At 48.7% G+C, this 15,782-nt stretch overlaps 1 protein-coding gene and 1 non-coding gene across 4 annotated transcripts in view; one reads left to right on the top strand and one right to left on the bottom strand.

Moving 5' to 3' along the window:
• Positions 1–1,589: 1,589 nt before the first annotated feature.
• trnar-ucg (transfer RNA arginine (anticodon UCG)) lies at positions 1,590–1,662 on the top strand. The gene has a single exon. It is a non-coding gene; the product is annotated as a tRNA-Arg (tRNA).
• A 3,181-nt stretch (positions 1,663–4,843) lies between these two features.
• mical1 (microtubule associated monooxygenase, calponin and LIM domain containing 1) overlaps positions 4,844–15,782 on the bottom strand; it is a 30,704-nt gene continuing 19,765 nt past the window's right edge. For all 3 annotated transcript variants that reach the window (XM_018733933.2, XM_018733934.2, XM_018733935.2), the window contains exons 15-25: positions 15,663–15,769; positions 15,009–15,080; positions 11,444–11,633; positions 11,204–11,271; positions 10,146–11,100; positions 9,410–9,534; positions 9,172–9,285; positions 8,911–9,004; positions 8,146–8,239; positions 7,343–7,416; positions 4,844–7,209 (exon numbers count right to left, since the gene is read on the bottom strand). In XM_018733933.2, the coding sequence (XP_018589449.2) occupies positions 7,010–7,209; positions 7,343–7,416; positions 8,146–8,239; positions 8,911–9,004; positions 9,172–9,285; positions 9,410–9,534; positions 10,146–11,100; positions 11,204–11,271; positions 11,444–11,633; positions 15,009–15,080; positions 15,663–15,769 (2,093 nt within the window). In that variant the 3' untranslated portion in view covers positions 4,844–7,009. The remainder of the gene's footprint in view (positions 7,210–7,342; positions 7,417–8,145; positions 8,240–8,910; positions 9,005–9,171; positions 9,286–9,409; positions 9,535–10,145; positions 11,101–11,203; positions 11,272–11,443; positions 11,634–15,008; positions 15,081–15,662; positions 15,770–15,782) is intronic.

Genomic DNA, 15,782 nt, shown 5'->3' with positions numbered 1-15,782 from the left:
TCTGCCTTAGGCCACGTGGTTCGTCACAGTGATGTAACGTACCTTCACGTGTAGGAGACCATATCGTTGTGGCGAAGATCTGAAAAATGTCCATCCTGTACCCAAAATGCTCAGGGAAAGTACTGCGCGAAGCTCTACAAACTCCAGGTTTACATCATGCTTCAGGGCTTCAGGCCACATTGGGACGGACACCAAGAACCAAGATGCTTTTGATTTTGAGCCCCTTGTCAGTGGAACCACCAAGCAGTCAGAGGTGGAGGAGCACAGAGCTCTTGCTGGGCTGCAGGGAGCGATCAGCTCCCGCGGGTATCGGGCAGCAGATCTGCTGATGGACCTATTTTGCGTAACCGGGGTTTAGAACTCGACCGACGTACCTACGGGAAGTGCGGTGTCAGGTACGCCTGGCTCTCAAACCGAGTTGCGTGAGGATGAATCAAAACGTATCCGCAGCAAGATCTGTTTTGAAAACTTTCTGAAAAAACATATTACGGACAGGTAAACTGGTAAAATAAGGAAAAAGCACATTTAAGGTCTCCTGAGCACAGCGAGGCGCCGGGGTGAGACGCTTTCGCCCTCTGGCAGCACGTGGACGAGGGATGTGAGGGCGGCGACAGGAGGCCTGTTACGAGCGCGCTGAGCTGCTCCCGGGCGACTCATCGGCTCCCTTTATCCAGGCGCCGGGTGAGCGCTTACGTAACGAAGGTCTTGCCCTGGACGCAAGCGGAACGGCCCACGGCCCCACGTCAGCGCACACCCGCTGCAGCATAACGACTCAAATCATAACAGTCATCATAACAATCACTGGTGGGCTGCAAAATGTGAGCACCTTCCGTTGGCTCCTTCTGGCTCTGACCAAACTGCTGCTGCACTTCCCCAAATAGTTTGAGTCTCTGTACCTTTGCATTGTCACTTTTCGCTAATTATCCTGCATATGAAGGTGAATGACGGTGGAACACAGCGAATAAGATTAATAACACTGCTCAAGAAAGTTTTCTCTTTTTTTGTGCCACGACCTGAAATCGGTGTACTTTACAGTACTTTTTTACGCTGAATTCATATCTTTTGGTTTAAAAGATACAAACAAAGCAATTAACTTCTGAAAAAAATGTACTTATTCGTTTCAGCCTGTGTGTGTGTGTGTAAATAAGGCTGTGTTTGTACACCTAAAATATATACAAACTTACGAGCGAATGCTTTTCGGCTGTATTTGGCCTCAGCAACATCGCTCTTCAGCGTCCAGCACTGGTCTGCCAACACTGGGACTCCACTTGTCTCGGTACCGTTTTCCCCAAATATCTTGGTGAAATCTTTCGCTGCGCTCATCACTGACTGCCCAGAGATTGTCTGGGAAAAGTGCAAGTGTGAGTCCAAAAAACGCGGCTTTTTGGTTCAAATGCCCCATCTAGTAGCGGTACCAATAATACAGCATGATATGTAAATATATTGGCACATAAAAACTATGTGACGGAGAAACTCTGAAAACATATTTGAATTCAGCATGCAAAAATACATAGAAAACAGGCGTTTCTTCATGGGACAAAAAAAAAACCTGTTCACCAGTGTAATGTAACAAAAGAAGCCATATAATGAACCACGTGGCCTAATGGATAAGGCGTCTGACTTCGGATCAGAAGATTAAGGGTTCGAGTCCCTTCGTGGTTAGGGGGGGGCAGGTAATGCTCACTTGTGCTGTGTGGTTTCCTTGAGGCTTAATAAGCCCCTTGACCCTTTTATAAAGGAGTTCAACACAATCTGTGATGATCATCTATATATTTGCTATTTGAATTTCACTTGTACAGAAGCTAGCGGAGGGCTGTGAACCAGCAACACGCTGGTGTCAGACCCACAGGCTGCGTAGGGCAGCTGCCTTTGGCCCCAAAGGTCAGAGGTGAGCGAATCCACCGGGGGGACACACTTGTTCCACACTGCAAGACTGCGTGGAAGTGCATCCGAAGGAGCAGACGGTGGTTGGTGCTACAGCTTTTCAGGATGAAATCCCACCTCGTGCCGTTGTACCCTGGATCAAGGTTTAAAAAAAAAAAAAAAAAAATCACCCAGCTGTACAACTGGGTAAAACACTGTAAGTGGCATTGGAGAAAAGCATCAGTTAAATAAAAAAAGTGAAACCACACAGAGGAAGGGAGGTCTGCATTCCGTTGCAGGAACATTTACTTCATAGATGTACGTGAAACACTGCCCGGGCGCGATGACATATGCAAGCACGGTATTTTTGCGGTAAAGCGCATTCTCCTCATTCACTCACGGGGGACAAAAGCTTAGAAAAAAATCCGAGCCTGTGGACAAAGCGTCGCGTCCCTCTTACGGTGTGCGTGACGGCACTGCGGAGCTTCGAGTGCAACATCAAGCGCCCTGAACTCACTGCGCTCAGTGGCTTCCTGCCCATCGCTGGGCACCGCCGCCCTCTCTCTGTCCCGGGTGCGAGCGGCTTAGAGCCTGAGCTTACAGAAAGAAAGAGCATCAGCTCCTTCGCTGCCCTAAGAGGATCTGCTCTGCGTGTCCATCGCGCCGCCAGGCTCCTGCGCTTGACGTCACTCGGCAGGACAGCGAAGGGACGCGTAACCGCGCCGTGGAGCCCTTGAGGGATGCGAAGGAGCAAAGGAACCCCTGCTGGGAAAAGGTTCATAAATAAGTCTGGAGAAGAAACAGAGCTGTGTCAGAGAGTGATGTTTCATTTCAGAATTCTACTTATTCCACAGCGTTATTCTCAGAGCCATCCTGCACCGCACCGCAATTTTCAATCATCCGCAATGTGAGCACAGTAATGACTGCATATGATCACGCGTGAGAGCGTCATACCTAACGGTGGGAAGTTTTAGGGAGCAGCAGGTGGCGCATTGGTTAGAACTGCTGCCTTCCAGATGAAGGGTCCAGCTTCAGATCCCAACTCCCGCTGCTGTCCTCCTGAGCAACATACATACCCTGAAGTACTCTAGTAAAAATGACTGTGCTGCATGAAGAGATGCATCAGCTAGAAATGAAAATGTGTAACTTTTTCCAAGAGGAACTCATGGTGTCCTCATGTGGTGCTCGAGACTCGGGAGGTTTAAAAACCCAACGGGCCTTTTGTCGGAGCCGCCGGGTACAGCCGTGGGAGGGACACTGACCACAGCTAACGTGGAGCTGGTGACGGCCGCCGCTCCCTCGTCACCATGGCGACCTGTAAGTGATTTGCTTATTAACGTTGTCACCCGAGGACTCCCTCCCCTCTATTTGCATGCAAAATATTAAAATATGGAATATGGGAATTTTGCAACGTAAGCCAGCAGCCCCACTTGAGGAGAACGTGGTTCAGTTACTTTGCCAGCGCCATGAATCCTCTGGGAACCGCGGAACCAAAGCTTCCAACGGCAACAGCGTGGCGACATGGAGGTGGGACTATCGCCTCTCATTATTATTGTTGTGCGGCCAAATTACGGTTTTACTCATTTTTCCAGGAGTATTTTTTTCCCCAGAGTAAGATGGGAAGCTTGTGAAGATGACCCCAGGACACCCCCTAGGGTGTCAATTAAGCACCCACCCCCTTACATGCTAACAGACATGTAGCGGACACTTTCCTCTTCCTGTGTTGAGTAACTTACACTGATTTACCCACGTATAGAGCAGGGTAATTTTTACTCCAGCAGTTCAGGGCGAGTACGTTGATTGCAGCTCCAGCCACTGTGTCACCTGCTGCCCCCCCACACCCTTCGCTCCAGCATCCCAACGAGGTCTCGAGGAGTAAGATTTGCTCAGACTTCAGCACGCAGTGTCTGTTGACTCATTCCTCTGACTGGTCGCCACGGCAACATGAACGCCACTCTTTAGAAGCGTCGAAGGACCAACGGAACGACAATCGCTTTGAGCGTTTCCTTCGCTCTGACGATGCGAGCCCACGTCTGCAGTAGGAGCTCTGAGGTATGTGTCACACAATAACCCAAGGACGACACTCCATCCTCCCACACTGCAGTTCACCGCCGTATATGGGGATTACTTTTGAGTACTTGGCCCTTTTGTTGGTACTCTAGAGTGACTTTGGCAGAGCAGCTCGAGGGGACAGTCGGTGCCAAGTGCAGCATTTCCATGTTCCAGCAACGTGCATCTCAAACGCTTCTTGGTGCAGCACTTTTTTACTGTCTGCAGTTATTTACACTGGTATGTACTGTATGTCTGTGTGTTTACTCTGTATTTATGTCTATAAAAACTGCCTGACCGCACTGCTCCTGCCTCCCACACCTGCCAGATCACTGCACTGGCATGAAATCGGCTGACCGTTGACCACCAGCCACGGCTGTGGTCACATCGGAGATGGGCAGGTTACTCGCTGCAATCCGGATTATTCCGCTGGACTTTCTTATATAAGCCGAGGAGGGAGCCGGGGTACCGCGGTATGCAGTAGGTGCAGCAGATGAACAGTGTGATTAAAGTGCAGTATCCCACAAGAGAGGCTCTCAGTTCACAATGCAGGACTGGCCTGGCTGAAGGGGGCGCTGGGTTGCCGGACCTGTGTACTAATGAGGGTGATGTGACTGAGGAAATGCAAAGGGTCCTGCATGGGCTCAGTGACTACACAATAAATACTCAGTAAGTACACAGTGAGTACTCCACTCATGTAATACAGAAAGAGCCTCAACTACAGCTGTCATCTCATTTGCATACAGCAATGTCAAATTGTATTTAACCCACTATTATTACTCATTTATTCTTACCAACACTAAATTTAGCAGAATTTGACAGTATGAGCTGGAGAGATGCTGAAGAAGTGGCGGTAGGTGGTGTCATGGTCACCCTGTTGTGTAAGTGGGTAAATCAGGGTAAGTAGTTCTGGAGAAAAGTGCCACACAGATAGCAGAATTATTCATTTATTCTTTATCTTTCATCAGCGAACTCAATTCAGTGAATAATTATGGCTCAAGAACTGCTTGTGACATGGGGGCGGAGCCACGACTGAATAGTCCATCAATTTTCATCACAGCTGTAGCACTCAAAAGACCCACATATTAATCATTAATAAAACACCTCACATGTGCGGTGCCATCTCCAGCGGTCCCTCTGCACCCTCAGGTTCACTGACCTGTGTGGACCGGTCAGCGGGCCCACTGTCCTGGATCAACCCCTTCCCCCAGAGAGGCCACGGATCGGGCCATTGTGATGTAACGGTTCCTGGGAACGATGCAGGAAGAGCGGCTTTGCTGGTGGCTTATTGGAGCTTGGCCCCTGGTCTCATCCTGTTAAAGCGAACGCTCTGCTGACCCACATGGAGCACAGGACCCGGGGCCGTTAAACCGTTCCCAAAAAGTCTACCGTCCTTGAACCTGCTAAATAACAGCTACAGCTTGTTGCACATTTTGTATTATCGGGTTGCTAAGCAACATCATCCCTGGTCCCCCAGCTGGTCAGTTACTGTTTAGTCCAACTGCCCAACTTAAAAGTACAACCACAGAACCACTGACTGGGATTCAAACCAGCAACAGCCGAGCCACATGTCCGTGAGGCATCTGCACTACGAAACACTTGCCCACAGGCTACAGAACGGTCAACGGGCTCCAACTTGACCGTTTGCACCAGGACGACTCGGTCAGCCGCTGTGAGCAAGCGACAGCTGTGGTGCGGTCAAAGTGCGGTGTGGCGTCTGCTCGCGTTTGCCGGGTGGAACACAGTACTTCAACACATTCAATCATCTAGAATGTTCAGACCTCAGCGTGGCACTCAGGGTACCTGCAAGTGGCTCCACCTAGTGGAGATGAAACATAAACTCAACTTACAGCCACTTTTCATCACGACTGAGGCATGACACGTGGTCCGGTGCCCTACCTGAAACCTGCGGAAACAGGGCACTGAAAAACACAAACCAATCAAACACAGCACACTAGTGCCATGAGCCAGAAATACAAATACTTTTAAAAATAATTATTTTTATTTGTCCATTGGAATGTACTGTCCCAGCAGCACAAGACTATAATAAAGAAAATGACAGAAACCTCCGCAACACTGCAACAATAGTTCACAAATAATTTATAACATGACTTATTAGTTGTGTCAAATTCATATTTCAAAATTAGCATGTACTGTAAATGTGAAGTTTAACCCAACTGTATAGTGGTAATAAATTCCTCAACACTGTGGCATTAACACTTTGCTGTAAGTATTTTTTTAAAAAAAAAGTCCAGTAATGTCCAACATCAGCATAAAGCCGCTGCAGTCGCCTAATCTTTTGTCTACGTGCTTTAAAAACAATGAATGAGCACAACTTATGGGTAGTGTGCGCTGCGTTCCGTTCTCAAGCCCGAGACTGAAGCAGGTCCTCGCATCCTGAGGGACGTGACCAGAACACACACATTAATGAGCACACGTAGGTGGGAAGTGCGCTGAGGGAAAGCAAAGCACAACAAGCATCGGCTACCTGTTCAATATCTCAGCAACCAAGTGAAAAACTCTCAAATTGGCAAAGAATAAAGCAATAATAATAACAACAATAGCAATAATAATGTAATCAAAGTCCCCTTTATAGTATCAATAATAATAGTGGCAATGATTATTATTATAAGTCTCAGGCTGAAGTGCCTTATGTGGGACAAAGAGACAGGCCGCCCCCCTCCCCAAACAAGCGTGTGCCTGTGGCACACTGGCACGTGGCCGCAGCCAGGCACTATGAGCCGCCCTCCTCGGTGGAGGGCGCGAGCTGGAGCCAGCCTGCAGGGGGGAGTGGGGGGAAGGTGTGGGGTCTCACCTCCCTCCTTGACTGAGGTGTGTGTGGCTGGGAGTCCAGAAAGCCTGGGAGATGAATACCCTGTGTGACTACTGGAGGCCAAACTGACACTTGACCCTGAGCATGTGTGTGTGAATGTGCGTGTATGTGTGTGTGTGTGGGGTTAAGTGCACCATGTTTCAGAGTTCACCTGAGAGATCGTGAGATGATGTCAACATTTGTTTCTGTGTGTCAGCAGTGTTTAAGAGGTGTGTGTGTGTGTGTGTGCGCGTGTGTGTGACCGTGCACGCCTGTGCCGCTTGCTCAGGCCCAGTGCACCTGAGCCCCCCCCGGACAAGGCCTCTTGGGCTCCATGATGGACACCCCATGCAGCTGCTCGTTGATCTCCTTCAGCCGCCGCTCCTCCAGGAAGGCCACCAGAGAGTTCCTCATGTCCACCACATCCAGCATCTCCTGCAGCACCCGCTCCTCCTCCTCGCGCTGCTGCGGCGTCTTCTCAGACTCTGAGTGCGCGAGTGCGCGCACACACACACACACACACACACACACACACACACACACACACACACACACAGGTGTTAGGTCAGTGCAGGCACACCAGACAGGTGGTTTACTCCTGCCAGATCACAGCCCTACCATCCATCTCTATGTAGCGCCGGAGTTCTGCCTCCAACGTGCTCTGCTTGTCCTCCAACTCCAGCTGGCGAGACCTGAAGTGGACAGACGGACAGACAGAGGGACATGAGGACACCTACAGTACAGACAGCCTTGAGACACATCCATTCGGATCATGAGAGTTTGACTTTACGAGGAGTTTCGTTCAACGCTCCTAATTCATTTTCTAAAACACACACACACACACACACACACACACACACATTTTCGGAACCGCCTATCCCATACGGGGTCGCGGGGAACCGGAGCCTACCCGGCAACACAGGGCGTAAGGCCGGAGGGGGAGGGGACACACCCAGGACGGGACGCCAGTCCGTCGCAAGGCACCCCAAGCGGGACTCGAACCCCAGACCCACTGGAGAGCAGGACCTGGTCCAACCCACTGCGCCCCCCTTTTTCTAAAACATTTTTATAATATTTATGTGGTCCAAATTTGGACTCAGCTTCTCCTGATAGCTGAGGTGTGCGAAACCAGAGCCACTGTGTGGTCTTCTTCCCAGTTACAGTTTGTCTCGTGCTGTGTTCAGTTCAGTTCAGTTCAGTTCTCATCAAAATACAGACAGAATACACCAGAAATACACACGCTTATACTTACGAGAGAAACCTAATGCAAAAAAATCGTACTGGCGCACTAGAGCCACACCCAGCGTCCCCTAGTTGGGGAGTTCGTACGCTTCACTGGCGCATGTGGGCGACAGTTCAGCTAAACTGGCATTATGGGATTTAATCCAGCTGGGAACATGTTTTCGCACGGGAACACTCACGCCACCATCAGATCAGACTCTTCGGAAACCAGGGCGTTCTTCTGGTGCACCAGCTGGATCCACTGGTCGATCAAGTCTGAGGAGCCATCGGAGCCTGGGGTCGAGAGCCAGGTCAGAGGTTAATCATGGTGAATGATGAAGAGTAACATCCCCCTCAGCTTTTATAAAGGGACACAAATTTGAATAAAAATAGGTCAGGAATTGCACAATCCAACTTTCCTATCACGATTAGAAAAATGTCTGCCTCCTAATGAGACCAGTTGTGAATTTTAAAAGAGGCAAACATTTTATTTACTTTATTTTTGTATTGTTTTCATTTATCCATTTAAAAAAAGTACCTAGTAAAGAAACCTGTGTCTATCTGCCCAGGTGATAGAGGGTGGAAAGGAGCACAAATGTAGAATCTGTGTATGTGTATGAAACTTGTTTCCAGCTGTTTTGAAGGAAATATTAAAATAAAAATGAATGTAAAAGTTTTTTTAGTTTATTATAGCTATATCTGTTCACAGAACCTAATGAAGAAACAAATCAGAGTTATTGTCTGTTATTTAGCTTTTATTGACAGTGACTTTTTGGGTAAAGTGATTCTGAGATACAAACAAAGCAAATTACAGGCAGACTTTGGCTCCTAAATGTGTTGATAAGAAGCAGGTATATAGACTGTTCATGAAAGAATTTGCTTTGTTTTAAATGTCATCACTGTAGTGTTCAGACTGTCTGCCAGGGTGCGAAGAGGGTGGTATCGGTCTACCACGAAAGCCTCACCTGCTTCTCCTCTGAGCGCCCGCTCCAAAACCACACCCTTCTCTTCCAGCTCTTTGAAGGTGACTTCAATTTCCTCCAGGCGCCTCTGGATGGACTGTGGAAGAGCATGGACATTTTTCATTTGGTGAATCAAATGGGCTATTTGGCTCTTGGGCTACGCAAGTTAAAAAAAAAAAAAAAAAAAAAAATACTATTTGGTAAATACTAGGGAAGAAAAAGTGTGTCCAACAGGAGGCGGCACTGAGAAGAGGACAGGCGAACCTGTGCTTTGTGGAAGCGCTGCATCTCACAGAGTTTGGCCCGGCGCTCCAGGGTCCTCATCTTCAGCAGTTCTAGCTTCTGGGCTTCATCTGGGTCAGAGGGGACCATCTGAAACTGGACACAAACAGGGCTAACAGTTACTGAGCCAGCGTTAGGGTTAGTATAGCTAGGGTCACTAGAACTGTGAGCAACATGACTTCACCCTTAGCTTAGCTTTCAGTAATTTGTGCTTCCTTACCTTCTCATTAAACAGGTCCACTCCATCATCTACACAGAGCATATTTTCTACTTCGTCATCGTCATCATCATCATCCTCTTCGTTGTCCACATCCGATGAGGTTACGTCAGCCTGGGAGGCTGCACCTTGACGGTTAGAAAAGCCAAATCGCCCATTGTTTATGACTCACATGTGAACGTCATGTATAAAGTCAGACAACTGCTGATTGTTTAAAGTACATCGGACCAACTTACAAACACTATTGGGAACAGAAGACTGAAGCTATTTTGGCCACAGTCACAGTTTAAGCCTAATTAATCTTGTCTCTTAGTTTATTTAAACATTTGATTCTACAGCTGGAAAGGGCTCAAAATAAAGATGTAACCTCCACAAACTCTTGTTCAGTGCTGACTGTTGACCAATTCATCCCATAAACACGGGCAACACTGTTGCTACTGATTATCGACTCTCAGGAACACCAAACCCAAGATGTAAACACTGGAAAAGAGTTTAATTAAGGTGGCCCAACTCTTCAGTTCTGTTTGTGTGTCTACTTCTGCCATCTACCAGCATCATGGGTAAACACGTGTCACATTTTGCATTCCTACAGATATTTCTGAAAATAAGCGAGGTAAAGAAATTAAATGTAATTGAAGGCCAAAAATACAAAATATACAAAATTGGAAAATGAATGTATACTTAAAAAAGGCTGAGACAGGTGTGTTTATTGGCCTGCATGTATTTATCCATCTCTCACCCGATTTTTGCACGTGGGCCCCAGCGACGCAGAGCCGGTGGTCTCTAGCAAGCCGCGGTGAGGAAAGGTTCCAGGGGGAGAACTTGGAGCGCGTCTTGGGGTTGTGTGGCGCCTGGGCCTGAGCCTTGGCTGCCAGCTCCTCCTTCCGCCTGAAGGACCTGCGGTTCTTCTGATCCCGGATGCTACCTGTGAGTGTGCTACCCCACGCACCCGTCTCCGCAGGTGCACCTGGCTCCAGGAGGCTCCTTGGGGGTTTCGGAGGCCTGGCTGTGGTGCTGCTGGAAGATGGCGCCGGGGCCTCAGAATCTGAGTCGTGGCTGAAGCTCAGGCTCCCCAGCTGATTCCGCTCCTCCTCTGTGAGCTGCAGTTTGCGCAGGGGCTGCTTGGGTCGGTGGTCTGAGGCCACCTCCTGGCATGGCTCCTCCTCGGTTGATAGCTGCTCCACTCCCTCCCTGTCCTCATCGACATGTTCTGGTGTTAGCTGCACGGAGACTGAAGGGATCTTTGGTAGGATGTTGCGTGGTTTGGGCACTGGAGGGAGCATTACTGCAGCACCAGGCTCATCTTCGGCATCCACCTGCACCCTGATGGGCAGGTAGATGGAGCGAGGTGCCAGAACTGGGGGTGTCTCATGGGGAGCCTCTGCCCTCATTTCACTCGGTGAACTGATCGAGGCATCGTCCTCACCACTGGCCTCCTCCAGGGTGTTGACCACAGCGTTAGGCTTGACCTCGGAGTCTCGATGAGAACACACTGATGGGTCTGCACCCTGAGCCAGAGGTGAACCTGCCAGCAGATTGTCTTCCTGGTCCTTGAGCATTTTGATCTCTGTGGGCCCTGGAGATGCTGAGGTGTGATCCTTGTCTGGGAGACCTGAGGGGGGCTGGAACAGCCTGCGCTCCCCGTTCCTCCCGCTGAGTCCTTGAGGAGCTGTGGTAGAGTCCTCACCAACGTCCTGAACACACCAGGTTAAAGAGAAATGCTGAAATCCAGATGTCCTTTAACCTCTGAGCTGCTTTAGAGCCTCATCGTATGTCGAGCTCGGCCACCTGACGCACCTGCACATGCTTCTCCTCCTCCTTCTCGAACGATGACTCCTCAGAGTGCTGCACACACAAGAACTTCCCTGGTGGGACACGGAATTACACCAAACACAAGACACACAGGAGAGTCACAGGCACCATAAACTCAAAGGCATTAATCATAACTGTTGTATCCTATGTTCCCAAAGCCCCCTGGTTGTGGCCTGCTGTTCGACCTTATGTACACAGAGCGAGAATGTGGGCGGATGGGCTCACCGCTTGCGTGGTTGAAGAAATAGCCGCCCAGACGTAGGGTGGTGCCACACTGGTGGCAGGTGAAACAGCTGCGGTGAAAGAACTTGCCCTCGGTGCTGACCCGCTCTAGCACGTAGACCCGATGGCCACAGAAGTAACACAGCTCACTGCTGCCCTGGGGCGAGGTGGGGGGTAGTTGGGGGGGCGCCAGCTGTGGAGAAGGGCGGGCCAGGCCTCATACTGTCAGTGTGTGTGTGTGTGTGTGTGGGGCTATGTTTGAGTCTGAGTTACAGCACACCCAGCAACAGTGCAGACAGAGCACTCAGAACAACAGTACTCAAGTAGAAGTATCTTTGCTTTCAACAGGAATTACTCAAATACAAGTAAAAGTACTCATACTAACATGCACATTATCAAAAGTTAAACAAGTACCAGGTCAAAAAAAACTACAAGTACTGAGTTGCTTTAATTTAAATTGCTCAATCTGTCTAGTTTATGGGAAAGTTGTCCATGTAGCTACAGGTTCATTTAAGACATCAACATTAGACAGTAGAAAGCAGTGCCTTGAGAAATATTACAGAGCTAGTTTAGAGCAGTTAAAATGTTCGTTAACAACGATTCACTTATTGTAACATGACTTTTGAGACTGACATTATCTGGCAAACCCGAGAATGCAAGTGTAAAGTGTAGATGGTTGTGTTGTGCGTGTGCCCTTTAGGGTTAGGGTGCAATACAGGTAGCTTACCATTAAGAGTTAAGATTGATACCGTCTGGGTTGGACAATCCCACTGAGGAACAGGACTCAAGTGGACAAGACTACCCACCTTTACCTTTAAAACTAACGGTATGCTGAAGTTACATCCAACATTAAAATACAGTAAATGCAATTCCACAGAATTCGTACTCAAACATTTGCTATGAAATTACCACACATGAACGTGTATCACTACACTACCCTGGAAAGAGCCTTTTTAGTAAAGGAAAATGGATAATTCACCAAAATGACAGTTGCTGAAAAGCAAACCACAAAAATACAGTGCACTGTATTGCTGACATCACACTTTCTCTCTCATGGGGCACATACAATCTGAATATTAATCAATGTTCTAATGAAGATTTATCAACCTTTGAAAACTTTCTAGAACATGCCATTCTCCAGCGGCAGTTGTAAGCAAATCAAAATGCTTCAGGACAATAATACTCAGTGTATTCATATAAATTCATTGCTTTCACCTGTATAAATGTTCACTGTTCCTTTTAAATATTTAACTTACATGTTGGCAAAATGCAAAATTCCATATCTGTTTGCAGAGTCCATATAGATAAGTTCAACGATAACTAACAGGAGTAACTCTCCAAATAATAGTTCAAAAGTCACCTCCTGCTACACTGAAGAGTAAATAACTTCGTATGCATATTTAGATGTATTTTTCTTTCCTCATCTCTTGCCTCCTCTTTCCCTGAACGCCGGTGCTTTGGAGTCGGAAGCAATTACTGGGCTACTGGAGTCGGTAAAAACGTACCGACTCCGACTAAATGTACCATGTATGCCGGCGTATAAGTGGACCCCCAAAAATCAGAGGTGTAATATAGGTTTAGGCCTCTACTGGCCGGATAAGCCGAGCCGCAAAATAACGTGCAGCTTTTGGGCACTGCTGCGGACTCGGAGTTGCCAGCTATTGCTGGGTGACTGGAGTCGGAGGTTTTGTGCACCGACTCCACGGTCCTGCTGAACATTCCCCGGGTTGTCATTCGAGGTGGGATAAAACGCAACACTAACCCCTGACCGACTGCTTTCGCGGCACAGAGAAATGCCGTGAACTCTTTCTGGCATTAACATATGCGCCTTACGCGTTGTACTGTACGGTTACTGGTTCGAATCCTGCTCCTGCCACTGCTCCGTTTCCTTCGAGCAACTGCCCTACGCTCATGTGCTCTAGTGTAAACACTCTGAGGTAGAAATATGTACGGAGCTGTAAAGCACTTTTGGTTAGCGTGTCCCATACATGGCGAAAGAAGGAAACACGCAATAGTGTGTGAAAAAACAAACATCCACAGAATTGGAGGCTATCGATCTGCGCCGTAAAAGAGCTGCTCGGCAACTCTATCCTGGCCATAAGTCCAGGGGAAAACTGGCCGATAGCTGCCGACGGCCAATGAGAGCCACAGAGGAAGTCACCTGATAGTAAGGAGGTCTTGCTATTGGTTCATGTTAACACTGACTTGATTGGTTTGAGGGAAAATGATGACTGACAGCTGCCAACAGCCAATGAAAGACACAGAATATGTCAGCTGACAGGCAGGAGGTGTTGCTAATGCTTTATAGTAAAAGAGACTTCGCTGACTTTAAGGACAGGAAATAAAAAGAAACAAACAGGAAAAGATGAAAAGTAACGAGAAGAGGGTTGCAGAAATGTAATGGGGAGTAAAACTACATATCTCACTTTCCAAATGTACTGGAGAACTGTTGCCAGCAGTCCCGATGTTTACTTAAGTACAAGTAACACAGTAAAGGTAACTTATTACCACCAATCTCTCAGCGTGTTTCCGTAAGGGGGCACTCAGTGTCAGAGTGCATGTTCTGAGGGTTGTGCTGCACTAACATGGTGCTGAAGTGACTCCCACGTGATGAAGGAAGAGACCGCCAGAAACAGGCCGTCGTGGATCGTTCCAAACTGCTGCTCTTCGCGTTCCCAGAGTCCCTCACCAACCGGCAAGCTCCCGAGGCCAAGTAATCCTAGTTCCAGCATGCATCACAGCATAAAGCCCTCGTGCACGTGAGTCAGTAAAAACAAGCGTTTAGCCACCATTTTCGCATTAAAATGGACTCCCTGCAGGCACGCCTCTAACCTCCAGGCTATCACGTTCCACATTATCACTTGAAACACATGCAAATGCCGGTCGTCTCTCCTCCAGCTGCATAACACTGGCAACGTGACGCTGCTTTTCTTCCAAAATGAGTCCGGAAAACCAGTCCAAACCGTTCAGCATTACGAGTGCCGAAGCACAGCTCGTCCTGGACAGCCTCAAGCCGTCAGTCAGCTTTCCAGAAGAACGGCAACACGAGCGACTATAGACCGTTGAGTGGATTATCATACCACGAAGTAGGGACCCCGGCCCACCCCATTACCCTCGACCTCTTCCCACGCTCACAGTACAGTAACGGTGGCGGCTGACCGCCCTCGGCGTCAACCGTTTCAACAAGACCCCATTTGGTCTCCAGCAGCAGTGAACTCTATGAAAGGTGTGCTGTCGTCCCCTTGACCCCCATGACCCTCCAGCTCTGCTTCTGCTGTAATACCACGCTAAGCGCGGTAGGGCATCATGGCTCTCCTCCACGTTATCTGTAACCCTGCGCTTGCAGGTTATTCAGGGAAAAAAGATTCCTTATTTTCCTGTAATCTAAAGTGTGCTGGAAAAACAAATGTGTGTTTGACAGATAAAGTCTGAAGTCTACATCAGTGAGCATCGGGAAGCGCAGACAAACGCAGTCGTCTCCAGCAGTCACCCGAACGCAGACGTGCGGAGCTCAGCGGTTCCAAAGGAATCCTCAGGACAGACGGAGAACAAGAGAACGGAAACTCACACTCTGCTCCTTCTCCTCCCCCATCTCTTGCTCCTTTGACTCTCTTCTCTCTCGTTCAGCTGACAGTTTCTCCTGCGCCAGAGGAACGACGACCATGTGAGCCATTTCAGAAGCGAGTGGAGATGTTCAATTTAACAAAGCAAACGTGATCACGGACGGTTTATTCCCACTTCATGTCACCATAGTTTCACAGCCTTAACTATATTAATACGTTACCTAAATTCAACATCATAATAAAGGCACTTTCTGAAACAGCCTTTATAAGTGATGTGATTTTGCAAAAGTTTGCTAATTACACCATTATATTCTGCGATATAAAATAGAGGCACAGTTGCTTATAAACAAGGAATATGATTCTAGGCCTCAAATATGGGTAAAGAGCAAGGTCTGTGCAGAAGGGAATGACACACATGAGTATCCCAACACGGACAGGTGTGAAGCCCCCTAGGTTGTGACGGGGCTGGAACCAGTCGACGAGCGCTCTGGACCACAGATGCCCTACATTCTGCTTGAACCTGTGACCGATCCACACTCCCAACGAATGTTTATGGCACCCGGCCTTATCGGCTGTTTCCACAACGTCTCGCTCCGGCAGCTTTGTTTGTGCTCCCCAGTCGGCGGTGCGAGGAGAGGCGCCCCCGGGGCGGCCCTTACCTTGCGCCGCTGCAGGGAGTTGTGCTTCAGCTTGCTCAGGAAGAACGCCACTGACTGGCTCCCTGGGAGGGACAGCGTCTTCTTGGGAGCCGGTGTCTCCTCTGGATCTGAGCGGGAGGC

Source organism: Scleropages formosus, chromosome 2, assembly GCF_900964775.1.
Source record: "Scleropages formosus chromosome 2, fSclFor1.1, whole genome shotgun sequence".
Classification (NCBI taxonomy): Eukaryota; Metazoa; Chordata; class Actinopteri; order Osteoglossiformes; family Osteoglossidae; genus Scleropages; species Scleropages formosus.
The sequence above is the reverse complement of the archived record's forward strand: the minus strand, read 5'-3'. Positions and strand labels throughout refer to the sequence as shown.